The sequence below is a fragment of the Eumetopias jubatus genome, unplaced genomic scaffold, assembly GCF_037043125.1.
Source record: "Eumetopias jubatus isolate StellerSeaLion01/CBP00866 unplaced genomic scaffold, mEumJub1_p1.0 scaffold_5, whole genome shotgun sequence".
NCBI lineage: Eukaryota > Metazoa > Chordata > Mammalia > Carnivora > Otariidae > Eumetopias > Eumetopias jubatus.
In genome coordinates, this window is record NW_028274811.1 from 80,244,211 (window position 1) to 80,271,980 (window position 27,770).

A 27,770-nucleotide genomic window follows, 5' to 3' on the forward strand; every position below is an offset into this window, starting at 1 on the left:
TAGGTTAAGATATTTTTCAGTTAAAAATTATTCATTTGCCTCTAGCTCACTTTTCCTCCCAATCTCTGTTTTCTTCTGTTGATCTCTCAATATCATGTGGTTAAGAATATAAACATCTAACTAAGTTTCAGTCCAATAAATGGCATTCTGAAACTCACTGGCCACACTTAAACGTTTTGTTTTTCTTATGTGTGACATGTATATCACACACATGAATGCATGGGAAATTTTTGGGCAAAATTGAACAAACATATGTGTATATGCATATGTGTATATGAGATTATGTAGGTGTGTGTGTTGTGAAATTTTTTGGCAAAATTGAACAAATTTTCTTTGTTTAACCAAAGCAAATAATAGGGAATCAACCAAATGCTTTGTTTTTTGATGACCATAAGCAGTTGTAGAAATAGTGATAATTATACTTTCTTACAGATATCATGTATCAGGTGTTAACCAAAATACTGTGAGGGAATAATTGTATTTATTCATCTTATGTTTTCATACCTGCCTGCCATAAACAGGCAATAAATATTCATAAATTTAGTATCTTAATAACAATTGTTTAGAATTCATAGAAAATATATATGAATATATACAAACATATATGTGAATATATATTTAATATTCATCCAAAATTCTCATAGAAAGAAAAATGGGTAAGAGATAGAAATAGTCAAGATGGATAGAAATAGCCAATTATAGTGATTATGTATATCATTTCGTTTCATTTTTTACAACACTGTAAATAGGCAGAGAGATAATAACAATAAATGACTTTTCTAAGGTCACATCGCTGGTAAATTTCCGAATAGTACTGAAATCCAGGACTTTTTATTTATCCATTCAACAAATATGTATTGGCTTCCTATGATTAGGCACACACTGTCCTAGGTGCTTGGAATACATCAGAGAACAAATAGACAGAAATCCTAACACCCCAAATTTTAATTTCAGCCTGTATTACTCAAATAAAAGTTAAATATAGAAAATCTTTTTAAAAGTTTATTGCTAGATCCTCATCATCTATTTTAATTTTCAAAAATTCCATTCTGAATTCTTTAAATTTTTAGATTTAGAGTCTTGTACTTTTCAATGAATGGTTAAGGTTACTATGATATGAATATAAATAAAGTCTAAGTGCACAAAATATAAAACTTGTATTATTTTATGCATGTGTGCAGGAACTCATTAAATTTACAACTTTGCCTGTACTGAACATGATAAGTACATCTTTGTAAAATGTGTCACTTCTCATTATGTATCTTTAACAACCTCCACTAGTGCCTAGACCATAGTAGGCATGATATTTGTTAAATGCATCATTGCATAGTTAATTTAAGACATTATTTTCAACCTGAATCTTTGCTTGCTCAAGTTAAATTGTTGACTATTCATCAAGGTCATTTATTTATACCAATAAAACATAAGTTTACAAAAGCTCTACACCTTAATTTTTACAGCAAAGATTGCATGAAATAATAATTTCACATACTAACACTTGTGATTCAGGTATGAGTCTTTTTTTAATCATTAAGCTATTATTGCATTAGGGAAATATACATAGTTTCAGTAAACTAAACATTTCATAAAAATTATGAAATTATTAGAATATTAATAAAGTCTGCAAAAGCATATTAAATGAAGATATAATGACTAAGTAATTACATTATTAAATGTGAAAAACAGGCTATAAAATCTTATGTATCAAGCTATATACATGATAATATAAAATGCATATTTCATGTGTATTTAAAAACAAAACTAGACCTATGTATAATAAATAATTTAAAAATGCAGAAACAATAAAATGGTTATATTTTGGTGTTAGAACAATAGATGTTACTTGTTCATACTCTCCAGTACATTATTTAAAAATAGTATTTTTACCCCTAGAATGGAAAATACTGAACCCTTCCTACGTTAATCTTTACTCCAACTTTGGAATTATAATCCTATGTTTGAATGAGCTCTGAAGACAGTTTTTATTTTAATAGCTTTAGATTCTTTCCCAATATTAAGAAGTACCTTGTATCTGTATATAGACTTCCCTCCAAACACTCCACCCTGTGTGCATTTTGCCAACTTCAGAGGCTCCCCTGGAGCTTCGTTACAAGTTCGCTGAGGTGTTTATTTTATACCATTAACTGTAGAGTCCTTACCAGCTACTGGTCGGGGTTTTTTACTAAGACACCTGGGACTGTCCTCCAGGTTCCCGTCATCGCCTCGGAAAACCCACGCTGCTGAATGGAAATTCTCTGTGTAGAATCCTTTCTCTTCAAGATCAATTCGAAAGCCAAGATCCACAGAACAACCATCTTCTGAGGTGACTGAGGAACAGAGACGTGGATTAGGTGAATTATGCTCTGGCAGGAAAGGAGGAGCACACACGCTGATGGGCAAGAAGGAAAGCTGCTGAACACGTGCGGGGGCCAAGTCTTCACTCAAGGCAGAGTAGCATCCTCGAAAACAAGGAGCTAAGTTTGTTGGACAGTCCCCTTGGGAAAAACGTAGATAATCCTAAAATATCATAAATAAAACGGGCATTGCTTGAGGGCCTAGATGCTGGAAGTCAGTACATTAGAGACAGCACTGGGAATCTTTTTGTTGAGGAAAATATAGAGAAAATAATTGTTCTGAGACTTACATATTAATGCTTAGGCGTTAAGAGGAAGCCATGTAAGACAGAAGCAGAATCTGTTTCAGAATTCCAAGCATAAGGGAAGAAACGCTATTATCTTTCTGCGCTTTGAAGAAGGCACTGCAAAAACATTCCAAAAAAACTCACTGTGGTCTTACATGTAGAATAAGGCCTATTGGGAGGCAGGTAAAGTTTCATTTGACAGTTTCATTCATAGCAATTTCGGTTTTCGATGTATTTGGAAGTCCCTTGGCTAGTGTGGAAGGCTGTGCTAGTTAAGACAATAACATTGCTTTTCTGTATTTGCTTCCAAGGGTTTCTTTGTTGCCTTGTTTAGGTCATTCAAACCTGAATAAAGTCATGCCCCAAGTCTTTCAGTCTTTCATGCATGCAGAATTAAGAAGCAGCATTTCAGAACCAAAGTATAATTTCAAGAAAAGCCAAAATCCATTACTTGCATTTCTCAGCTATCATGGGGTTGCAGTTTAGAGATCACGGTATGCTTCATAAACAACAACAAAACCCCTCTCTTTCAATCTCTTCTCATGGACTACACACAGTTCTTCCTATTCCTTTCCCTCAAAAAAGAGGTAAAATCTCTTCCTTCTTCTCCTCACAATGTCAAGCAGTGACCAGCTGGACTTCCACTGAAGGTCAGTTATAGAAAGTCCCCAGGAAGAATGGTTCTTCTCCTCTTACTGATTTACTCTGGAGAATCCCTCCAAATGGTTCCTGTCCTTGGCCCTACATTTTCGCATCTGTTCTTTTAGTACCAAAGAGTGTAAATGTTACTTATTGTCCTGACACACAGACAAATGCAATAGGTTTCTAGCTCATACATTTCTTTCAGTTGTGTAGAAATGGTCACAGGTGGTATGATGACAAAGCATGCAGCAGCATAGTCTCTTGCAGACAGTCAAGAACAAACTCCAATATCTTTATAAAAGTGTATTATTGAGGTTTAATTGACATACCATGTTATATTAGTTGAACCCCGATATCTTTAATGCTTGTTCTTGTAGTTTTTAATTTTGTACAGCAAATGAGATTTCATGAATCATTTGATATTAATCCACAGTTTAAATGGTTTCAGATGCATGCATTCATTATTTACTCATTTATTGAATAGAATTAAAAGAATTGTTCTGTCATGAGCAAGGGGCAAGTTAGGCACAATGGGGGTAGAAAGATAAGATAGGGGACTCATGAGGAAGTAAGAGAGTTTGGAGGAAGGAGGGAACAGTTCTGGATGTAGAGAACGGAAGGATTAAAGGAAGAACTCGAGGAGTGGGCAAAATCTCTACAGGAAGATGGGGTTGTGGATTGCTACGTAAACATGATATGGACAAGTGGATGGCAGTGAGGAAGTAGGTACTGAGAAGATAGACCATGTTGATTGAATAAATACAATGTTAGTGCGAAAAAATAAAGGGGATGGCATATTGGAGTGCTATGTAATGATAAAGTAGGAGTGTAAATTATATGAGAATGTTATCAGACATCTTGTTGATTGAAATAAATATGAAAACTTTAGGATACTTTGCATATAGCATATTTCAAATCGCTTCTTTCACATATCATATTTCAAAATCGCTTTTTTTTGCATTCATTTTTTTAAATAAGTCTGAGTGTGACATTTGGGTTTAAATGGTAGGAAAAGTAAACCAAAGAAATTATAACAATTTGTTGACCTATCTTTCTGAGCTTTAAGCATAAATCAAAGCTGCTTTCTACATAGTACTTACTAAAGTTACAGAAGCCTTAAAGGATTTTAAAGTATGAAAGCACCTTTCCTTATTTGATTTATATCTTACATCCTTGGCCTTAAATATTCAGTTACATTTTAATATTTATGAATATAAGGTACACAGATTCCTGGGCCTGTGGATTTATCTTTATTATTATTTTTTCCCCAAGCAGTAGGTAGGTCTTTAAATTATAGTGATCTTTGTTTTTATCAGCATGTGAGAGACTGTTACAGCAGCTCACTTATTTACAAACAGATTTGATTACGTGGATGAGCAGTTTTCTGTTCATTCAGTTACCAAGACAGAGCTAATCAACATACCCTTACATAAACTGAGACATAAAATTTGTGATAAAATCCAATGAAGCAGCAAGCCACACACCTGCTGCAGGTTTGAGCTTCTAGATTTCTCAACAACTGCCCCTGTGGAACTTTGAGCCAAGTAAAAAACAAATCCAAATGTACCTTTGTCACTAAAACTTTGTCTCCAAAATTTGGCTTGTGGCAATGAACCTTTTAATAAATGAAACTTTTAAACAGAATGAGCTCTTAAATATGCTTGGTATTACTGAAATTGGATTTGCACTTCTTGGCTCTTGAAAAACTAAAACTCTTCTTTTTTCACTTTAGAATTAAAAAATAAAATAACTCAGTTCCAGATGGCTTTAGACATTCTCATATCTCTTTCATTCCACTGCATTATTTGACGATAATAATATGGTATCAGAGACCCTGTTTGGGCTTTCCCAGAGATGAATCAGGTTCAGATCTGAATGGTCCAGCCAGAGGTAGTGGGCTGGGTCCAAGAGCATAGACTCTTGGTTAGGCTATCTGGATTTGAAACCCAGTTCCACTGCTAATTTACAGCTGAGTGACTGGACAAGTCACTTATCCTCTCCATGACTCAGATTGCTCATTTGATAAAGTGAAGATAAAAATATAGTTCTTAGCTTATAGTGTTGTTGGGATAATTCATAAATATTTTGTAAAAGCTGACATCATAAGCACAATGTAATTGTGAGCTCTTATTTTTAGGAAACAGAGTTCTTTTGCCTGCTTGCCTCTCTCTCTCTCTCTCCATCCCCTCCTTTCTTATTTCCATGGAAACCAATGTTTGGAAAATACATTTCCATAATAACTTTTGTAGCTGAATGAAATAAGGGAAATGCTATCAAGTATCCTCACACAATTAGACCCAAATTCTCGCCACATCTGTTTGTGATACAGGAGCCATTTGAGATTATAAAAATCAGAGCTCCGTTTTGCAGGCCCTTTCTGACTTTAGCTTACAGCCTTCAAGTTATTTACCTGGTGTGCCCTAGTCAGCACTCCCCACAGCCTCAACAGTGTCCACATACATAAATATGTCATTCCTAATGTCTTTTCCAGTTATTGTGTAGGAAGTCAGAGATGAGTGAGATTAACAGACTGAGAAACACCAGCTGTAACGATGCCCGATAAAGCTGTCAGGTTTTAAGTCATGGATTAGTAGCATATCCTGACTCTATAAATGAGATAGAATTTAAACCACACATTAAACAATGTTAGCCCCAGCAACTCGGAGTGAATTGCAGCCTCTATTGAAGAGTTTCTGAAGAAACACAACATGAGGGTGTCTATGGCTTCGATAAACTGAGAAATAAAACGGCAAGACAGTTCAATTCCCTCGTGTCTAACGTGAAACCAATTGTTCAAGTTTTCATTCCAAACAGAGTTCACCTCAAGGAAAACATAACCATTGTTTTAATTTAAATGATTGTGCTCTTTTGGCCTGAGTCTGAATGTGTCAGTGACACAGCAGATTCCTGCTTTGTGTAATGCGGGTACTGGTAAATGATTAACACATGGCTCTCCAAAAGGAAAAACGACAAAACCACCACCCTGATTTGTAATGTTTGCCAGTCCCCGCTGCATAAATACTCCCACCCTCACCAATTTCAAGCTACCACCCTGACCTCACTAAATTGCAGTGTTAGGAAAAAGTGTGTGCGGGGAGCTACTGTGAACCACCGAGAGGCGGTTCCAGCACACCCATGGTAGTTTCTGTTTCTCAAGAAAGGCACAGCAGATATGAATGTCTAATAGCAACGGTAGCGGAGGACTTGTCCATCAAACGAAGGATGAAACGGACTGAAAGGATGCAGGGAACTCAAAGACACGGTGAACTAGAAGGAACGAGTCCTTCTATCTGAGAAGAAACTGAAAACTAGAGAAAATGGTCCCTTTCACTATGCCATATACAGATCATCTGTGGTTAATCAAAGCTTCCATGCAAACTAATTTTTTGTTTAGATCATTCATAAATTGTTCCAGGTAATAGTGGAAGCTACTGTTATAAGTAATAGATTTTTATTACTGCATGTAACATTGTGTTTCTGGTTTTGTTGTTTATAACCAGATTGTTCTTCCCTCAGGTTCTTCCTTCTTAGCTTTTAAGATGGGTAGATTCGGATTACTGCAGTGTTAGTGGATTGTTGAATACCTCGATAATTTTGGTCACATGGGTTTAGAGGTACGAGTTGCAGTTGAATTTTCCGTGGTATAAAAGAGGAATTTCAAAGGTCCAGAAAGGGGAAAACAGAACTCAATCACTATGGGGATTATGTAAGGGAAGCGGTGCTATCAAAGGGCCTCCTCAGGTGACCACAGGGCGGCATAGGGACCTTCAAAGAAGAATGGGATCTAGAGGAGTTTTCAATAACAGCAGGACCTCAGTCTCCTCATTCCTTCCAGGCTCCTGCTGATCTTTACTCTTGGTCACAGCCCACAAAAAGCCAGGGGGCAAATAAGCCCCTTGATATAGTCCAGAGAGGTGAGACACCTGGGGCCGAGTGTAAGGTGGAGAAGAGTGGAAAAGGGAGCTAGAGGGGCAAATGGAGGCTATTTGCAGATGTGGGTTCAAGATCGAGGAGTAAGCACAAACCCAGCCTCTAAGTTTGATAAGAATGCTAGAAAACATACATGTGGATAGGTCCTAATTCTTGCGCGGTATTTTATTAAAAGTGTGATAAATTGAATTACACATCTGTAGAAGCAAGGGTTGCAGCTGAATTTTTTTCTGCATAATAAAACAGCATTGCAAAGTTCAGAGGAAATCAGCAAAGAGATGGAAGGGAAGGGTGTGTGTGTGTGTAGACAGTATGTGTTTTAAGACCTATAGATGTGTTGAAAAGCAAGAAGGAAGTTAGTACACCAGTAGCTGGGAAATACCTGAAATCCAGGATCAACCTATAAACCATGAAGTGAAATCATAGCAGAGAATATATGTAAGAAAAATTTTTCCTATTGAAATGTATTTGACATAGAATATTATGTAAATTTAAGGTGTACCACACATTAACTTGGTACATTTGTACAATGTAATGTGATTGCCATTGTAGCGATAATTAGCACCTCTGTCACATTTCATAGTTATTCTTTCCAGTAGTTTTGAATAATGAAGTTCTAGTCTTTTAGCAAGTTTGATGATAATACAATGCTGTTGTCTGTACATTTTATCTCTAAGACATATTTACTACTCATTGCAGGTTAGTACCTTCAAACAACATCTGTCTTTTCCTCCTATTCCCCAACCCTTGGTAATCACCATTTTACTCTCTGTTTTTATGATTTTGGCTTCTTTGATTCACATATAAGTTATACACTACTTGTCTTTCTCTGACTTATCTGTGAGAAAGATTTGATGTAGAACTGTGGGAACACCACAAAGAGTGAGGGAGCTAAAGATGCCCCGGGGTGCAAACAACTGGGTGATCAATTGGACCACCATAGCAGAAACAGCAGGTAGTTTGACGTCCCTACATCACTCACTTTGAACTACACTGTGGGTGAAGAAACGGCAGTGATTGTACCTGTCTTTAGCCATGAGCAATGAGTGTGTGAAAAAGTCAAGGACTGAGAACAGAGGACACCCAGATGGGATATGGAATATCTTGTGCAGAAGTAAGTCATTTATTGCAACCTGAAGCAGGAGACAATGAGAGGAGAAAGGAAAATAGTATCTGAAGAAATGGTATGTGAGAATTTATGAGAGTTGAAGAAAGATATGAGTCATCAGCATGTAATAGCCTATGGGATGACAAACATGAAAACATATTTGAAATACACACAGTGACATACATACTAGAAAAATTTTAGAATACCAAGGTTAAAGAGAAAACTGTAAGAGCTAATAGAGACAGAAGTGGGATTAATAACAAAAGTTTTGAGAATGAGATTGGACTTAGACTTCTCATCAGCACCAGTGCCTCAGGAAGACAATGAACCAGCTTGTTCAGTAGTTTGAACCTAGAATTCTGTACTGAACTATGCCAAACTGCCATTCTGAATTAAAAGGCAAGTAAATACATCTTCAGATATATCAGGACTCAGTTTATCTCCCAAATAATCTCTCTCAAAAAATTGTTACAGTATTATAGTAAGAAAAAGAAATTCTCTTAGAAGTAATTGGTGCATAAAGCAATGATAAGGAAAACTAATTAAATATTATTAAGTACTGGTTATTAAAATTAAAAAAAATTTTGAACCAAATTCTGCAATATATCAACATAGAAACTGATGAGGGGAAGGAGGAATAGAAGTGGAAGAAAAGGAAAAGGAACGTTCCAACAAAATGTGAAGCAGTGGGAATATTTTACTGGAAGTCTAACATAACAAAGGTATTCTCCAGGGAGGTAGTTCAAGAGTCTATGAACAGAAGAGGGATAATCAAACAACCCTATACAGTAGTATATGTGAAAATAAAAATTTAAGATTTTACAGATCCAGAGTCCTTGCTGCCAAGTAGAGAGAGGCAGCTGGATGAATTAGACATTGATCAAGGGACAAGAATGAAACACTATCGGGACAAAATGGACCACTCGAGTTGTATTCTTCACTGTTCACATGAATGTAAGAACACTGTGGTGGGATAATATAGCACAGTGTTTTATTATTTAATTTAATAGTTTAATAAATAAATAATTAAATAATTTTATTATGATTTTGCCCACACATTTATAGCTACATTCAATTCCTAATCTGTGCCAGCTCTGTGACTCACTCTGGATAAATTTTACTGCTGCCTTCAGGAATTATGCTTATGTCATTCTATCAGCTTTTCTGTAGGAAGAGCCTAGGATAGTCACCAGTGTCTCTATCATAAGGACTTCATTCTCTGCAACACAACTCTTGGTTTCCTGGACCCAATGGTAATGTGTGTGTGTGTGTGCATGTGTGTGCATGTGTGTGCATGCACACGCATGTGCCATGCCAACAAGCAATTCTCAGGACACTTAGCTGAAAATTCCAGCCCTCTGACCACTGTGGTAGGTTCCTCTGGTCCTCAGCCCCACCTAGGTTACCTAGGGCTTTCAAAAGTCACCTCATTAACATAACAAAAGACACCTTTATTGCTCTCTTCATGGAAAATTCTAAAGATTTTAGAAGCTGTGAGCCAGGAACCAGTGGACCAAGATCAACTTTATATGAGGATGAATTTGAATGACAAAATATATATTTTATATTTCTTATAAATCACAGTATTGCATCAACTCTTTCTTTTTTCCTTTTCTTTCTTCTTTCTTTCCTCTCTCCTCTCTTTCTTTCTTTCTTTCTTTCTTTCTTTCTTTCTTTCTTTCTTTCTTTCTTTCTTTCTTTCTCTCTCTCTCAGGTTTCCATATCAGTGTTTTTCATGAACAGCTGCTATGTTTTGTAAATAACATGGAAATGACCAATGTCTACTACTTGGATAAGTATCTTCTAACAACTAGCTGCTAGAATTTTGGAGCCAGATCAGTGGTGGTATGTACTGAATGTACTAATGCTCCCCTCTGTTTTCTTTAACATATTATTTTTCCCTTCAGTTGGATTTCCTCACTGATGACCTACCTTCCATTCTCAACTGCAGTTGATTGTGGGATTGGGGTATAATGATGATTTAATAGTACTCTTTCAGTACCAAGAGAAACACCATCTCATTAAAATACACATTCATTTAAAGAACATTTTAGAAATGTTAAATCAAGAGGAAAATTATTTCTTTTAATCAAACATACTAATCTTAGCTTTTTACATTATACATATTTTTGTAAGCCAACTCCAATTCTTTGAAGTAGGGGACAAATTTAATTCTGTAAAGAATCCTATAGTTAGTTATTTCAGTTTCTGAAGAGAAAAGGAGACTTAGTAGGTGTGTTTTGAAGGAGATAATTTACCAGGTTTGGATTCTTTAACACATAATGAAGAGTTGATCATTCCAAAAATATCTTTTATATAAAAGCATATAATCACCACATTGCCATGTTCAAGCAGTAGGGTTTATATTCTGGAGATAAGAGGGAGGGGACTTGGTTAGCTTTACCTGTTGCTTTGCTCTGGTTTTGGAAAAGAAGGTGATTGTCTACTCACTGGATCCTTCAGTGATGTTGCTGGCAAATGAACTCCCCCCTGCTGAGCTGCATCTTTTGCCATCTTTGAATTGCTGCCTCCTTCTGGCCCACTGGTCTATTGCTTCTTCTTGGGAACCATCACTGGCCCTTGTACCTCTTGGAGCCAATTCCTGGGATAACTTGCGGAGGCTATTTATTTCCAAATTCCAATCTAGATTAGAGTATGAAAGTGAGAATATTTCAAGATAGAATTTCAAATATTTCAGTCTTTGAAACAGAATCACTAGAATAATACAGCTCCTTCATGATTCACTTTTTAAACTTGTATTACGTGAAAAAAAATCATATAGATTGAAGGTGGGGGAATCACCATGCATTACCTCAGTTGGATTCAATTCAATTGATAATCCTTGGGTAACAGGAATGTGCCTGATATTATATTAGTTATTCTGGAGGAACAAAGTACACATAAATTGTTAATTAGTCCCCCTGAATTCTCAAAAAGAAGACAAAATACTATCTGAATTAGTTAAATTACAATCTATGATAATAAGTTTACTATTCCACTCAAGTCCTTTATAGTTTAACTTCTATTAATCACAAGAATGCAAATTTCATGATACTTTTCTTGTTGCATGTATTGATTCAAAATAAGGAAAAGGGAAAAAAATCAAAATGAATGAGGCTTTGATAATTTCATATTTGAACAAATAACAACTTGAAATACTTGATATACTTCCCAACTGCTGCCTTCTATCATCATAAGCCATGAGACTGTACTAATTAGAAGAAAGAAAATTACAAATAAACTAATTACAATAAAATCAGATTTTAAGAAAACTAACAAAAGAAAAACAAAATAGCAAAGCACATAATACCTACTAGGTAATTTGATAGGCTGGAATTGGTTAAGATTTTACTTGCTTTTACTTTTTGACACTATATGAAAGGCAAGCAACATCAATTTACAAAGAGAACAAATCTTAACCTTTATTTTTATTCTATTCTAAGAAGCAAAGGAGTTATAAAATTTGGTATTTGTAAATTAAAATCTAATTTATCAGTATCAAAGTTTGCTCTTAGAACTATTTAAATAATAAATGGGATATATCCATGAATAAATTATCTCTTTATTTTATATATAATTATTAATGATCCATTTGCATAACAATTTAAATTTCAATTGTCAGGGACAAAGACCTGAAAGATGGAAAGAGTCATTATCCAATACTTCTCATTTTCTATAACTCTGCTGTTGACCCCTACCTCTTCCTTAGGAGATAAGAGGGGGGCAGAAAAATGACATTCATTCTATAGTTACTGTTCACTTTCTATATATATATATATATATATATATATATATATCTCATTTTTTTTTGAGAGGAGAGAGAGTACATGTGCACATGGTGGGGGGTGTGGAGGAGGGAAAGGGAGAGAGAGAATCTTAAGCAGGCTCCATGCTCAGCATGGAGCCCCACGCGGGGCTTGATCTCACAACCCTGAGATCGATCATGAGCTGAGGAGAAATCAAGAGCCAGACACTTAACTGACTGAGCTACCCAGGTGCCTCATGTTCACTTTCTATATATTAATTTCTACTGTTACTGGGGCTACAACTATGAATAAGATTATCTTTTTTTTTTTTTTTTTTTTTTTTTGCCCTCTGCGATTTTAAACAGCGGTGGAACTTTTAAAAATTCTCTGGCCATTTTCTCCAATGCTCGCTCTAGTTCCATTTGCTGAGATTAAGAGTCCAGGATGATTCTGAAGCCCTCCATGAGATGAGAAGGAAAATTTTCTAATGTCAACTATTTTACATTTAAGAGCAATTCTTGGGGTGCCTGGGTGGCTCAGTTGGTTAGGCAGCTGTCTTCGGCTCGGGTCATGATCCCAGGGTCCTGGGATCGAGCCCCACATCAGGCTCTCTGTTCAGCAGGGAACCTGCTTCTCCCTCTCCCTCTGCCCCTCCTCCAGTTTGTGCTTTCTCTCGCTTGCTCATTCTGTTTCTCAATAAATAAATAAATAAATAAATAAATAAATAAAAGCGATTCTTTCCTGAAATTGCTGGAGAAAAAAAGAAGTTCTATGAGCCTAGGAAACTGTGTGTGATGGAAATATGGCCCCGTGATATAGTAGGAAACGTTTTCCTCTAGCCTTTTCTTATGTACATAAATGGAAAGAAATTGTGTGCGCTACAGTATGTTTTGAAGTGTGCTTTGAGAACCACTGTAATGCCTACTGAGTGCAAAGTATCACTCCCATTGTCCTGCTTGGTATTTATAGAAACTCCGATTTGCAAAAGTGTAAGGTAATTTGGTCTAATTATCCTCTGTATGCTTAAAACACTTTTTACAAGATTTCTACTAAGTAGTCATTCAATCTAAGCTTGAACACTTCCCATACTCAAATGTATTACCTGTTTACAACTTGGATCAGCATAATCCTTGAATATTTCAAACTGACAGAAAGTTTTTACTTGGTGAATTGAATCTAGCTCAGTAAACTTCATTTACATATGAGCTTCTTCCTCATTCCATGAATGTGGATGTTTACTGAGCTTTTCTAGGAATCAGGCAATGTGCTTGCCTGATTTGGGGCTGGAATGAAGATATCAAGTATTTTGAAGGACTCTATTAAAATATACACAATCACTTTGTAAGAATAATATGTTAATCCATTAAAATACCCACTAATGTTTTATCAAGCATGAATGTAAAAATCGAAAAGTATCACTTTGCGGAAAAAAAAAAAAGAAAGCTATCATTTTGAAAGTCAAAGGGAGGTCTACAGAGTAAGCTGGAGACCAAGGAGAGGAAGATGCTCAGCTGGGAGGAGCCCTGCTGGACGAAGGATGGGCATTGAAGATGGACCCTGGATCTTGGATCCTGGACTTGCTCATCTATTGAGAAATGTTGAAATGGGCAGCATTGTGAAAAGTACACAATTTCACAAAAGTTAGCTTGTTGGAAATTATCCTAACAGCCCTGCTATAAGAAAAGGAATATTTTCTTTATTCATCTTTTTATCCTTAGAAGTTGGTGCAGATCTTGGAACCCCCATTTGCCTTGGTGTTGGCTTTCGGAATCACTCCTTCCTTGGAACACAGCAAAATAAAGTATCTTATATATGCCTGCAAGTTTTGGGTCATATTACATATAAAGGGCTGCTTAATTATAACTATTTTATGCCATGTAAAATATCATTTAATCTTTCTCATTCTCTCCTTGTCGTTCTCACAGAATACCCTAGTTTTGGTTTCTTCATTAAAATATTTTATGATATAAAATTTTTTCTCTTCTTTGGCAGAGATCTTAAAGATATATTTCAGTCTATTTACAGCTAGAGAAATGAGGTCCCGAGAAAGCTCTTTACCCAGGATTATAGAGACCTGACTTAGCAGGAGAAGAACCCAGAGTTTAGTTTTAAGAGTCAGACTGGTATCCTTTCCTTTATATCACTGGCTTTTTGACCTCCCACCACCTGCCCATCCCTAACCCCTCTTTTTTTATCTAGTTCAGAGGTCATAGACTGTTTAGTCTGTACTTTGTCTTGGAAGTTTTATAGTCTAGAGATTCATATATATACATGAGTTTATATATATATTTTTATATTTACATATAATATATAATTTATATTTATATTTTACATATATATATAATCCAGATCTCCAGCTCTTTTGAAAAATCAGAAGACCTGGTAGTAGTACTGGACCTGTATTCTCATTCCCTCTGGACAGAGCTCCCTCTCGGTCACCAACACTCCATTATTTCTCACATGCATCCTGCTTTGCTCATTTACATTACCTGCCTGGCTCCTGGAAGCAGTCCAGATTGTGACCTCTAATCTAGTTAATTTGCAAGCACACACACAGGTGGGTGGAAGGGACTATATAATACAGATCTTCTTCAACTTATGATAGCATTGTGTCCTGATAAACTCATGGTAAATTGAAAATATAAGTCAAAAGTGCATTTAATGCGCCTAACCTCCTGAACATCACAACTTAGCCTAGCTTACCTTAGCTGTGCTCAGAACACTCACATTAGCCTATGGTTGGGCAAAATCAACTCACACAAAGCCTATTTTATAATAAAGTGTTGAATATCTCATGCAATTCATTGAATACTGTACTGAAAGTAAAAAATAGAATGGCTGTATGGGTTCAGAAGGGTTGTAAGTGTATGGGTTGCTTGTCCTTGTGACTGTGTGGCTGACTGGGAGCTGGGGCTGCACTGCTCAGCATCGTGAGAGAACATGGCACCACATATCACTAGTTGGGAATAGATCAAATTCAAAATTCGAAGTACACTTTCTACCGAATATGTATCACTTTTGTACCATCCTTAAGTTGAAAAAATTTAAATTGAATCTTTGTAAATCAGGGACTATCCGTATTATTGTCAGCACTCTCATGCCAGGGATTCTTAATCTGAAGTACATGGACAGAAGCTGAGGAGTTGGAGGACGCTTCTGTGAATTTAGGCATAAGTTTATGCTTATAGCAAATTTATAATTTTCTAGTAAAACAGTACAAAGATGTCCCAGTTCCTCAAAGCAATCTATACCTTGAAAAGATTACAAAATCCTGGCCTGGGGTATCAATAGTATAATAATAATAGTATTGAATAAAGTATAGAAATATTCATAACTCTAGGAGAGTCTAATCCATGCAAATATTTAGAGATTTAGACAAACCATGAGAGACGATGGACTCTGAAAAACAAACTGAGGGTTCTAGAGGGGAGGGGGGTGGGGGGATGGGTTAGCCTGGTGATGGGTATTAAGGAGGGGACGTACTGCATAGAGCACTGGGTGTTATGCACAAACAATGAGTCATGGAACACTACATCCAAAACTAATGATGTAATGTATGGTGATTAACATAACAATAAAAAATAAAAAAAGAGATTTGAATATTTTTAATACAAACATATCTCTGAAGCATTTCCCTGTTTTTTTGTTTTGTTGTATTTTGTTTTGTTTTCACATGTGAACATAGAGTTTTGCACAAAGAAACCTAATGTGACTTCCCTGAATTCTTGCATTGAACAAATATTCATGGAGTGCCTGCTCTATTGGACAGGCACTGTTCTGGTGTTGTGGATAGAGCAATGACCAAAACGGAAAAAAATCCATGCCCTCATGACTACATCCTTGTGGGAGAAGACAGAACAAATAACCAGTAAACTATATAGCATATTAGAAGATGAAAAATAATGTGCATAAAAGTAAAATGCAGAAAAGGGATGGATTATACCTGGGCTGGAATGCACAAGACTCAGATTGTGGTTTTAAATTGAATGATCTGAGAAGTCCTCACTGAGGACTGAGAAGGTACCATGTGAACAAAAATTTGAAGGGATGAGAGTGAACCATGTGGGCATATGCGGGAAGAGTGGTCTAGGTAGTGGAAGCAGCCCAAACAAAGGAACTGAAGCAGGATCTTGCCTGGCAGGTTCTAGCAACTCAAGGAAGTCAGTGTGGCTGGAACAGAATGATCCAGGGGAAGAGGAGTAAAGGTGCGAGAGGGAGAGTTGTAGAAACAGCCTTTTGCTGAAGCACAGTAACACAGGGAACTAGGAGTTGCAATTGTTCACCCAATGAGACAATTTCAAGGTCTACTGAAGTGCAGCATCAGCTTTGGGAGGATTCCAAATTGAATTATTAATTTACTTAAGGAAATATGCCTTGCTGGGAGGGGCAGTCCAGGGAGGAGAATGGCCTTGGGGGAAGGAGAGCCAGCCTGGGATGGATATTCATCCATGGGAGCAATGCATCTGTTCTGGGAGACACGAGTGCTCTTACTGCAGATCTGCCTCTTGCTGACTCAAGTAATTATGGACTGAAGCAAAATTTGGGGTTAATGCCATTGATCTTGTTATCTGGAGGTATGTCGGCACTTGGCAGCAGTGCCTGTGACTGATGGATCTTAGCTTTGGGGTGTTCCTGTTAAGCGGGTGACTAGAGCATTTGTGTTATCTTAGGACATTTATTCTCTGTACAGTAAATTTCATGTTTTATGCCAACACATATTACTGTGCTTTCTGTATTTTCTACTTCTAGATAGTATTAATTCTATTTAAAAAATTAGGGATGGCACAACAAAGAAAAGATAGTTTCATCATTCCCGGACATGTCAGGAATGTTACCGGTGGTTTGGAAGGAAGTTTTTATTTGTTTAAGATGTATTTTAATAGATCATGTGGAAAAATGCTAACATTAAATATAAAATATTTTTGACTTATTGAGGAAAAACAATGAGGGCCTTCTGTGAAATGGCCAGAATGATATAATGTCGACCCAAGATTGAAAGCAGACAGGGCAGTATTATGTACTTAGAAAAGGGCTTCCATCTTAGCCCTCTCGAGGTCTGGAGAGCTGCTGGGTTCTATCAATGTTTTGAGCATAGGGCGAGCCAATGCACAAGGGAGGTCAGGGGTCTGCTCGAGGTCAGACAGCCCCTGGATGGCTCAATCAGGATTAGCCATGGCCGTTTCTGCTTTTTGTCCTTTGCTTTGATGACTATTCCACATGGCCTCTTGAAACGTGTACACCATCCTTCTGCAACACCCCAGCAAGGTTTAAGAACACATTTTACCACAAACATATTCTTCCTATTATAAATATGCTTAGCTTGCAAGAAGGAAAGAAATGGTAGATTATTTAAGAGTGGCAAAAGGCTAACGTTTCCTACAAAATTGATTTGGCAATACATCAACCTTTTAAAGAGAAATTGATTTTTTAAAAACTTTATATTAAACTGCAGCCTTGGTGATTTCGTTATGCACTATTTATGGGTGGGGTAGGTAATAATGTAAAGAAGCAGGCTGATATATGCTTGCCCACATTCATCTAACTCTAAAATCCTCACTATATCTTCGGCAATAAAGAAAAAATCCCGGGCAATTAAAAAAAAAAAAAAAAAAAAGCCCTCACATGAAGACTTTCCAAAGCTCAAACATGTAAGAACAATGGAAGGTAAAGATTCTATATAGCCACTGTACCTGTCAAAGCCTTCTGCTTCCGAGGTGACAGTAATACATCTATTTGGGGATAGTAAGTTTCCTTTGGGTTATTTTTATCTCCTTCAGAATTTGGCTTTGTTAATGCACTCCTTTGGCACTCTGCTGGCTCCTGTTTAAGGCTGGTTAGTCCAAGGCCTTTTTCAACTTGGTTACCACATTGGTCTGCATCACTGGTCAGTGTTTTCTCGATAATCAACAGATTATCTGTAGCACATGCTGTGCAGCTGAACTCAGCGGTGTTCCGAAAATCCATTTGAAAACTGACTTCATCATCGTTCTCATTTGATAGGTCTTCAAAGTCTCCATGGCCTGCGTTCTTTACCACTCTCATCACTTGGAATTTATCTTTTTCACCATTTCCCAGAGTGTTGGGTGAGTCTTCAGGATTTTTCATTCCCATGGGACAATGAGAATAAACCGTGCCTTCTTTGTCGTTTTGAATAATTAATCTTTGCTCTAACGCGTCAGTTATCAAGGTCATGACTAGCTCTGTTGTGCTGGGAGTGGCTCTCTCTGGATGACTTGCCTGGGATTTTGCTGGGCCCCAATCCACAGTGCTGTGGCTGCTACCATTGAGTGGGTTGCCAGCAGAGGGGCTGCCGGAGGATGCAGGGCTGAGGGTTGGACGCGGTGTGCTCTTCATTTCCAACAGTTGCTCTGCTTTTGTATGAGTGTCACTATGAAAAGCGGCTCTGTGAAAGTCTCTGTCAGTCATGTCAACATGCTCTTCCTCAAAGTTTTTCAAAAACTCAGCACACTGAGCGAAGGAAAACGTATCCCCAGGGATTTCTTTAGGTTCTGAATGTCTGGTGGCCCAGTGGGACGGGCTGAATGAGGAGGAAGACTTCAGAGCATTTTGACTGGAAGGGAAAGATGAAGAATTTGATTTCTCACAACAATCTGCGGGTGGAATTTTGCTGCCTTTGCAATAAATGCTGGTTGCCTTTTCTTCTACAAGCTGCATGCTCGGAGAAGATGAAGAACAAAAGTCAGAGTCTTTGCTGCCTTGAACAGGGAAGATGTCAGTCATGGCACTTGGCAAATAATTTATTCCTTCTGTGCTTTGCCTTACACATAAGTCTGATGTGATATTTTCTGGCATATCAAAGACGATCTTCCTCTCTCTGCCCACACCCTTGGTATCCTCAAAAGGCATTTTCCGTAAGCCTGTATCACTTAAACTTGTGGTCTTTAGGGTATCTTGTGAAGTAGGAAGAAGGTTTTTGAGAAGAGTCTCAGCCTCAAAGAAGAGTTTCTTTTTGGGAGTGCTCTGACTAATTTTGAAGTCCTCCTGCTGAGAGATGGCAGATTCTACCTTACAGTGATCTAAAACTGGAGACAGTGTATAAGGCTTAATCTTCTCCCTCTCAGGGGTTGAGCACAGAAAATTCACAGCTGTATCGACATTCTTCTCCTTCTGGACAGCAAGCACAATAGGAGGAGAGACATGCAAACCATCTGAACTCTGATGCTTGTTCTCAAGCTGCCGCTTTTCAGGGTGCCTAATATCAGATAGTGCACAAGACCTGGAACATTCTTTAGTAGTGTGATTGCAGGAAATGTTTCTGTATGTAGCTATTTTCCCCCTTCTTTTAGGCTGAGTTACATTAATTAATATGTTCTGTTTCTTACTCATGTATTTAACTTTAATTCCTTTTTCTACAATGCTTACTTTCAGGGAAGGTCTCTCTGTTCTGGCAATTTTTTCAGACTTAGATGGCACCTTGGGTTTTAGTTCTTCTACCAACACATTCCTACATCTAGAAGAGCAGCTTCTAGAAGTGTACCATCTCTGAACGTGTCTGTAAGAGTAATGTTGCTGACATTTTGGACATCTCCTTTTTGTTGGGAACTGCATTTCTGTTTTACAGAAAAATCTGTTCTTGATTTCTACTTGCATGCTGAAAGCCCCACATTTTACTTCTGTAATGATTTTGCCTTTTGCTGGTTTAAGGGCTTCTACTGTGTTTGGTAAATCCTGCAGTGTAATTTTTCCTGATAATGATTCTTCACAGGTGTTAAACATGGCCACTGACAAGACTCTGTCTCGTTGATGAGAAATAGATGAAGGAGGATTATTGTTTTCCTTCTCCCGACTTAGTTTGCTGTCAGGTGAAAGTTGTTTATTATCTTTAGGGAGGAAAGGGGAATTCTGTTTTCCATTCATAGAAGCAGTTGTATGCTCATCTCCATTTTCCTTAGATTTCCCTGATGCCCTAGTCGGATGAAACACAGCCTTTGGGGTGTCTCCTTTGACTTCCTTTTCAAGATCTTTTATATTTTTTTGGTATGCTTGATTAGCAAGCTGAGGTTCACCTAAAGACGAAGCAAAAAAAGAAAAGAAAAAAAGAAAAAGAATAAAAAAGAGAGAAGAAGAAGAAAGAAAGTTTTCTGTGTCCATTTAGAGAGCAGAGGGTATGCAAATTCTAGGGTACAATTCACTGCATATTCTTTGTATTTTGAGTAACACTTTCATTCATTTCTAGTATGTAAAGGTATTTTACATAAAAATTCATTTCTAATAAATTAGTTTAAATCAGTTTTTTAGAATGTGGACAATTACTTGGTAGCTCTAGGAATTAAGAATGTAATTAAGCTTTACTCTAAAACAGAGACTTCCAAAATGGGTGAAATGAACATTTCAGAACAAATTAATGCAAATAAATTTTAAGAGACTTCTAGATAAAGAATAAGTTCCCATGATCAAGTATTTGAACATGGCATTATAATACTACATATAATACTACTATAATACAGGCTAAATCAAGCTTGATTTAATTTGAGAAGGTACAGCAAATAAAGAGACCCAGGTATGGGTTATAGATAGCCTTTTAAATAGGTCCAATAGTTTCCTTTGCCTGGGTAGAGGCTTTTTATAACACAGAGAAGGTGTCCTAGTATTGCCAAATGCTATCATCTTCCAGGAGAGAACTAGAGCCTGGATTTATTATATTGTGAAATCTCCCAATTTCTAAAGATTGTCTCACATTTTAAAAAAAAACCCTCTATAGATGGAGGCCAAGAAATATAGGGACCAGCTTTGGCCTAAGAACTGCCAGCTTGCAACCTTTACTCCTCTACTTCATAATTTTAGAATATTTTGCTTGAAGACTTGGTGAATCTGAGTATGAGGTAGCAGATCTTGTGTAAAAAAAAAACAGTGGACAAAATACAAAGATCTCATATGTGTTAAACTATGTCTGAAAGAGTATTTGGAAAGGAAAGGAAAGAAGAATGGGCAACAAATAGACGGAGATGTTATGGAAATCTATGAACCAGGTCTCCATGGAAATAACTTTAATAAGTTGATTAAGCTAAAAATTGGAAAAGATTACTTATAATTATTTTAAATGTTCTTAATTTATATGTAAGTACATATAAAATCATATTTTATATAAATATTTATGCAAATAATAAATAATTAAATTCTCTTTAACCAGAAAAAAAACATCCTACCAAAGTTAGGCTAGAGGTGGCATACAATATGGAGTGCAGAAATATAACTAGTGCTTCAGAATCAAATAAAGAACCATAGGTTTAGGAATTACTACTTTCCAACTTTAGGTTCTCAAGCAGCCTGGAGTTCCATGGAGTTCCCATTTGCCTCTCTGCTAGTCTGATTCTCTCATGGCAAGTACTGAAAGAGTTCCCTGCAGGCCTGCCTACAATCTGAGAGCTGTAATGTAGAAATCGTGGGAGAAAAGACATGGAAACATGTCTCTCTAAAGCCCATTTACAATATAGCATGAATACCCTAGTAGTTTATATACTGGTGGACTGTCTTCCAAAACTATAGATTACAGTTTATTCTTAAAATAACACCTTCATGCCAAGAACAGTTCAGTTTATAGCCCTTTTCAATTTCATAATTTTGTAGTTTATAGCCTCTTTCAACCGACTATACTTTAATTTCTACAAGTAACATAGAACAGAGATAATTATGTAATAGGCCATTGATAACAGATTCTAAGAACAGGGGTCTTAATAGTCTTTGAATAAGTATATATATATATATAAATTTTTATTATTTGCAATATGTACATACCTACCAAACTTCTAAATTGCTTTATAACATTAATATGTATTTATCTTCTTACTTTTATAGACATTCTGTGATTAAAAAAACAAAGTACATAGCTGGGTAGTTCATTTTATACACATTTTTATAAAGCCAATGAATTAGACTTACCTACTGTGGGATACAAGATTTTCAATTTTTTATACACTTTTCTTCTTTTCCTTCTCATTTTGGGAAGCTGAGCATCTTCAGCTTTCACTGTCCTTTGAAAGCATAAAAATTGAAATTATTTTGCACTCAGAATTTAGGTTTAGTAAAATTATTAACTTATTTGCTAACTTGATAGCATAGTTCTTTCTCTGGTGTCCAATAGTGTTCTCCTTTGAATATATTTTATTACCATAATTCTATTTTCCTTTCCTGTTTAATTCTACCCCAACCATTTAGTGCATTATTATATCCCATGTGAACATTCAAACATGTATTTTTTTCATATGTGTAGACATTTAGGATGCAAGTTATAAAAACATATTCTGTTTAATCAATTATTTTTGTACTCCAACTTTTCCTAGCCTAACAGAAATATGATTTTTTTGTGAAGTTGATGTAAATTTATTATCATCAGATTTATAGCCCTGTTAAATTGAGTGGGGTAGGGAGATGGGGAGATGATTTATCTCCATTACATTATCACCATAAACACTATATTTAAATAGTCTAAGATTGGATACACACTCTATAGTCTTTGTAGAAGATAAAATTAATTCTGTACCTTTATTGTGAAACAAAGGCTTATTTTCCCTGTTGATGTCTTAACTAATAAAAAGTATTGGGAAAGTTATTTGGGGGAGATGCAGCCTTCTGCATCTTCCCCGGTATCACCTCAGTAGGCACCTGCCTGTGCTTAGAGCTATGCCTGATTCAATCGCTTTCCTTTTAGACGATTAAACTGTCTGCAAAGAGGCAAAGAGAAATAGCTTCACTCTGAAGCAATTGTTTTGAGTGTATTTAGGTAGACCGTGCCTTTGGATACCTCAGCAGAGCAGCTCAACTTTTATCTGTTTTACACATAACTCAAGTAAAACAGGACTGTTTTGTGGCCAGTTTTGGCAAAAATTTATTTAAATTCTTCTTAACTATCTCTGTCCTCAAAATCCCCTATATCCTGGAATGTGATGATTTCAAATCGTTTTTCCTCCATAAACTCTCAAAATCTCATAACTTTCTGAAAATTCCTTTTCCTTAGGCAACCTTTTGTATATAGAGTAACTGGCACTCTTTTGGCATCTTCCAATTATCCTTTCTGTTCTTTCCCCCAGTAGGCACAATTAAGTTCCTATGGCTGACTAAGGAGGCAATAATCCTTTCTTCTTAGAAGGCTAACATGGGGGTTGGATTGGGGAGAGGATTACAAACACCTAAATCATATTCTTTCTTTTTTTTTTTTTAATTCCTGTCTTACACATATTGGGTTTTCTAATTTAAAAAAATGCTTTAAAAGCACTTGACTGGGTTATTGATTATTTCTCTGTGTTCCCATATAGTTTGAACAGCAAAATGTAGGGGGCTCCTCTGTGTTTAGTAGAGAGTACTCTGGGCTTTGACTCCAAAGTTCTGGGTTGTGGTCTGGCTCTGTTGCTTATTCAGGGCGGGTCGCGCAATTTCTGTGAAGCTGAGTTTCCTTTGACTCTAAGATGGAAATGGTAACAATTTTCACCTTACAGAGTTGTCTTGAAGAAAAAACTGAAAATGTGTGATAAATAGTTCCGGTCAAATGGTATCTAACATCTCTAACATTTTTAACCTTATATTGGAGTGTATATACATATCTGTAAGACATACACATTAATATTGAGCAGTGCTTGCCATGGGGAGAATACCCATCCCATCAGAGCTGTAAGTGAATGCTTAGATAAAGCTGATCAAACCATCAATTCTTTTTGAGCTAGACTATCTAAATGAAGTGTTCAAGATCATCCCATTCAAAGTTCTCATTTTGCACGGGAAAAACTGATACCCGGAGTGTCCTTGCTTCCTTTATCACACTAATAGTGGCAAATTGAGGACTAGAACCCAGGCTGTTAGGAATTAGGCTAACTCTCTCTTTGAGCAGACATGCAAAGTATAGATGCCCTGAGATGGCTTCTGATCATACAGAGCAAACTTTATATTCTTTTTGCACTTAAGCTCAGAAAGAGCGTGACAACTCTGATCCAGGAAATTGAACGTACTGTTGAACGTTGAATATGTAACCTAGTTTCTAGTACAGTGCCTGACACATTAATAGGCACCTAATAAATATGTATGACTAAATGAATTAGATAGCCAGCTCAATCTGCATCTAATTATGTTTTTAAGAATGTACCCTCTTGACAGTCTCCGCCGAGAGTCGCCGCGGTTTTCTGCTTCAACAGTGCTTGGACGGAACCCAGCGCTCGTCCCCCACCCGGGGCCGGCCGTTCAGAGCCAGCTCTCCGCCATCTCTTCCTCGCGCCCTCGGACCTCTCCAAGGCCCCCGCCGCTGCTCGCTGCCGCCTTTTCTCAGCTGCTGCCATGACGACCGCATCTCCCACGCAGGTGCGCCAGAACTACCACCAGGACGGAGGCTGCCATCAACCGCCAGATCAACCTGGAGCTCTACGCCTCCTACGTCTACCTGTCCATGTCTTACTACTCTGACCGCGATGATGTGGCTTTGAAGAACTTCTCCAAATATTTTCTTCACCAATCTCATGAGGAGAGGGAACATGCTGAGAAACTGATGAAGCTGCAGAACCAACGAGGTGGCCGAATCTTCCTTCAGGATATCAAGAAACCAGACCGTGATGATTGGGAGAACGGGCTGAATGCAATGGAGTGTGCATTACATTCGGAAAAGAGCGTGAATTAGTCACTACTGGAACTGCACAAACTGGCCACTGATAAATGTGACCCCCATTTGTGTGACTTCATTGAGACTCATCACCTGAATGAGCAGGTGAAATCCATCAGAGAATTGGGTGACCACGTAACCAACCTGCGCAAGATGGGGGCTCCCGAATCTGGCATGGCAGAGTATCTCTTTGACAAGCACACCTTGGGAAACAGTGATAGTGAAAGCTAAGCCTTAGGCTGTCTTCCCATAGCCACAAGGGTGACTTCCCTGGTCACCAAGGCAGTGCATGCATGTTGGGGTTACCTTTACCTTTTCTATAAGTTGTACCAAAACATCTACTTAACTTCTTTCATTTGTACCATTCTTCAAATAAAGTAATTTGGTGCCACCCCCCCAAAAAAAAGAATGTACCCTCTTGTATTTCTAAATGTGTTCTTTCTTATTACTGTGTATTAATTTGTTGATTGTCAATAAAGGTCTATTTTTCCTCACTAGTTATCTCTCTTGCTCTGTACACTTCCATAAGAGGTACCGAAGTCGTTGGTAGTGCCTGGAAAAATTGGCATAGGTCCCATGAGCAGTCTGTCATGGGTGCTACAAATTCTAGTCTACCTAAATGGCAGCAAACATTTCCCCCATTTGCCTGTCAAACAGGGCATGGCTGCAGTGACATTGTCTTAATTGACCCTGAGCAAAATGAGGAGTGGGAGAAGGTGTTCTTTAGTGTCCCCAGTCTACTGTTTCTTTGTGGGGAACCCTTTTCTTCCTTGTCAAGTCACTGTATTCTCTCCCCTGCCTCTCTCCTTTCTTTTAGAAAGAGCTTAATAAATTTATTCATAGAGACAGTGCTTGCTTAGGACACCGGAAAGCAGGGGACACCAAAATTTTAAAAGATTAAAGAATTTGGTATTTGATATTTCAAAATATTTCAGAGCAGTCATCACTGGGAAAACCAGAATAGTGTTGGATTTCCTTCCACATACTTTAGAATTTTTAATTTCACCTTGGCATCACAATCATTTCAAAGCTTTCCTACAGTGATTTAATAAAATTCTCATACTGGGGCATCTGGATGGCTCAGTTGATTAAGCACCCGACTCTTGATTTCTGCTCAGGTCATGATCTTAGGATCATGAGATTGAGCCCAGCCTCAGGTTCTGCTGGGCATGGAGCTTGCTTAAGATTCTTTCTCCCTCTTCTTTTGTCCCTCCCTGCACTGCATGCACACGTGCACATGTGCAAGCTCCTTCTCTCAAAAAAATGTTTTTGCGGGGCACCTGCATGGCTCAGTGGGTTAAGCATCTGCCTTCAGCTCAGGTCATGATCCCAGGGTCCTGGAATTGAGCCCCGTATTGGGCTCTCAGCTCATCGGGAAGTCTGCTTCTCCTTCTCCCTCTGCTGCTCCCCCCTCCCCGTGTTTGTGCTCTCTCCCTCAAATAAATTAAAAAATTTTTTTTCATATTTCCTATCTCTAAAACAAGTATTTCACACTTTCTCTTTTTTCCCCCCTCCTATCCCTGCCCCTCTTCCCACACTCCATGATGATGTGGACACATGGTCAGAGGAAATAGAAGCTGAGTGAAATTCTGTTTCCCAATACCAAAACTGCAAGCTTCTTTCTTTCATTCGTATCATATACTATCAAATCTCTCCTGTTTGGAAGATGAAATGGTCCCTAGGACCATTTCCTGCCATTATCCCTCTCCTCTCATGTAGTGTCAATTTCTGTCTTCTGTTGCATCATTCTCATGTCAGAGTACAAATCTTCCCTGACCACTCCATCTGTTGTCACATGTCTCTGTTTACCTTCACAGTAACACATCTTGGAGGAGTTGTCTTTCTATTCTGACCCCACTTTATCTCCTCATGTCTCCTCCAAACCCACTCCAAGGAGTCTTTTATCTGCCCAGCCTACTGGGAGCACTCTTGCCCCAGTCACCAGTGACGTCTATATCGTCAAACCTAATGTTCCTTCTCTGTAGTCAGGTTTTTCACACTCTTAGCAGAATTCGACACAATTGGTCATTCTGTTCTTCTCGACTCTCTTCCTTCTTTTAGACTGCATGGCACCATATTCTCCCAGTCCTTGTCTTGCTCCACTGACCATTCTTCTTAGATGCTTTTGCTGGATCTTCCCTCGCTCAGGATCTAATCTTCGGCATCTTCAGTGTTCTTTTTGCTTCTTCATCACCTCTCTCCCTAGGAAATCTCAATCATTTTCATGGCTTTAAGACCATCTATATAGATGACTATAAAATTCATAATTCCACTCCTGACTTCTTCCCAAGTCCAGTGAATCCCGAGTCTTTCCAGTCTCAGCCAACAGCTTCACCATCTGTCTAGCTCAAATCAAACACTGACATACAACCTTTGACTCTTCCTTTAACTTACTTTCCTCCTCAAAACGACCAGCCAGTTTGACCTACGTTACTTCAAGTATCTTATCTTAATATGTCCATTTGTTTTTTCCTCCTTGCTACCATCCCAATCTAAACCTCCCTCCTTCTCTTCCTATATATGTGTATATCTGTGTGTGTATACATGTATATATATGAGTCTAGATTTTTAAAATTTATATATAATATATCCATGATAAATATATATATTATATATATTTAAAAAATCTAGACTATAGCAATAGATTTCTAACTGATTTTCTTCTATATTTATAACCTTTGATTATTCATATAGCCAGCAGAATTTTTATTAAATATATAAATTAAATCATGTCATCCTCCTGTTTAAAATTCTCTAATGGCCTCTCCTTCCACTTTGAAAAAATTTTAAGCACTTTGGTGTTTTTTTACACCTATGCAATAAGGTATAATTTTATTCACAAGTAAAATATATCATCACTAGACCTTGGGATGTACATTAAGGTATCCATTCCATTACAGTTTCCCTGGATTTACATTTTTCATAAATGTTTATTCTGTGCAAAATTGGTAATAAAATTTAGAAAAGTTACCATGATTGCTGTTATATATCAGCTGAATCCTATCACATTTGAGACCTTTATATTGGATTTTATAGATCTTTTCTCTAACTGGGTTTTGACTCATTACTATAATGAGGAAAAATATAAACAGGAAATACCAA

The 27,770-nt window shown here is 37.3% G+C and overlaps 1 protein-coding gene and 1 pseudogene across 1 annotated transcript in view; one reads left to right on the forward strand and one right to left on the reverse strand.

The window, feature by feature from the left end:
• LOC148164375 (uncharacterized) overlaps window positions 1-19,945 on the reverse strand; it is a 98,405-nt gene extending 78,460 nt beyond the window's left edge. Inside the window, exons 1-3 of the mRNA XM_088023420.1 lie at window positions 17,758-19,945; window positions 10,773-10,964; window positions 2,160-2,327 (exon numbers count right to left, since the gene is read on the reverse strand). Of these exons, the coding sequence (XP_087879546.1) occupies window positions 2,160-2,327; window positions 10,773-10,964; window positions 17,758-19,945 (2,548 nt within the window). The remainder of the gene's footprint in view (window positions 1-2,159; window positions 2,328-10,772; window positions 10,965-17,757) is intronic.
• A 4,389-nt stretch (window positions 19,946-24,334) lies between these two features.
• LOC114208611 (ferritin heavy chain pseudogene) lies at window positions 24,335-25,003 on the forward strand (annotated as a pseudogene).
• The last annotated feature ends 2,767 nt before the right edge of the window (window positions 25,004-27,770 follow it).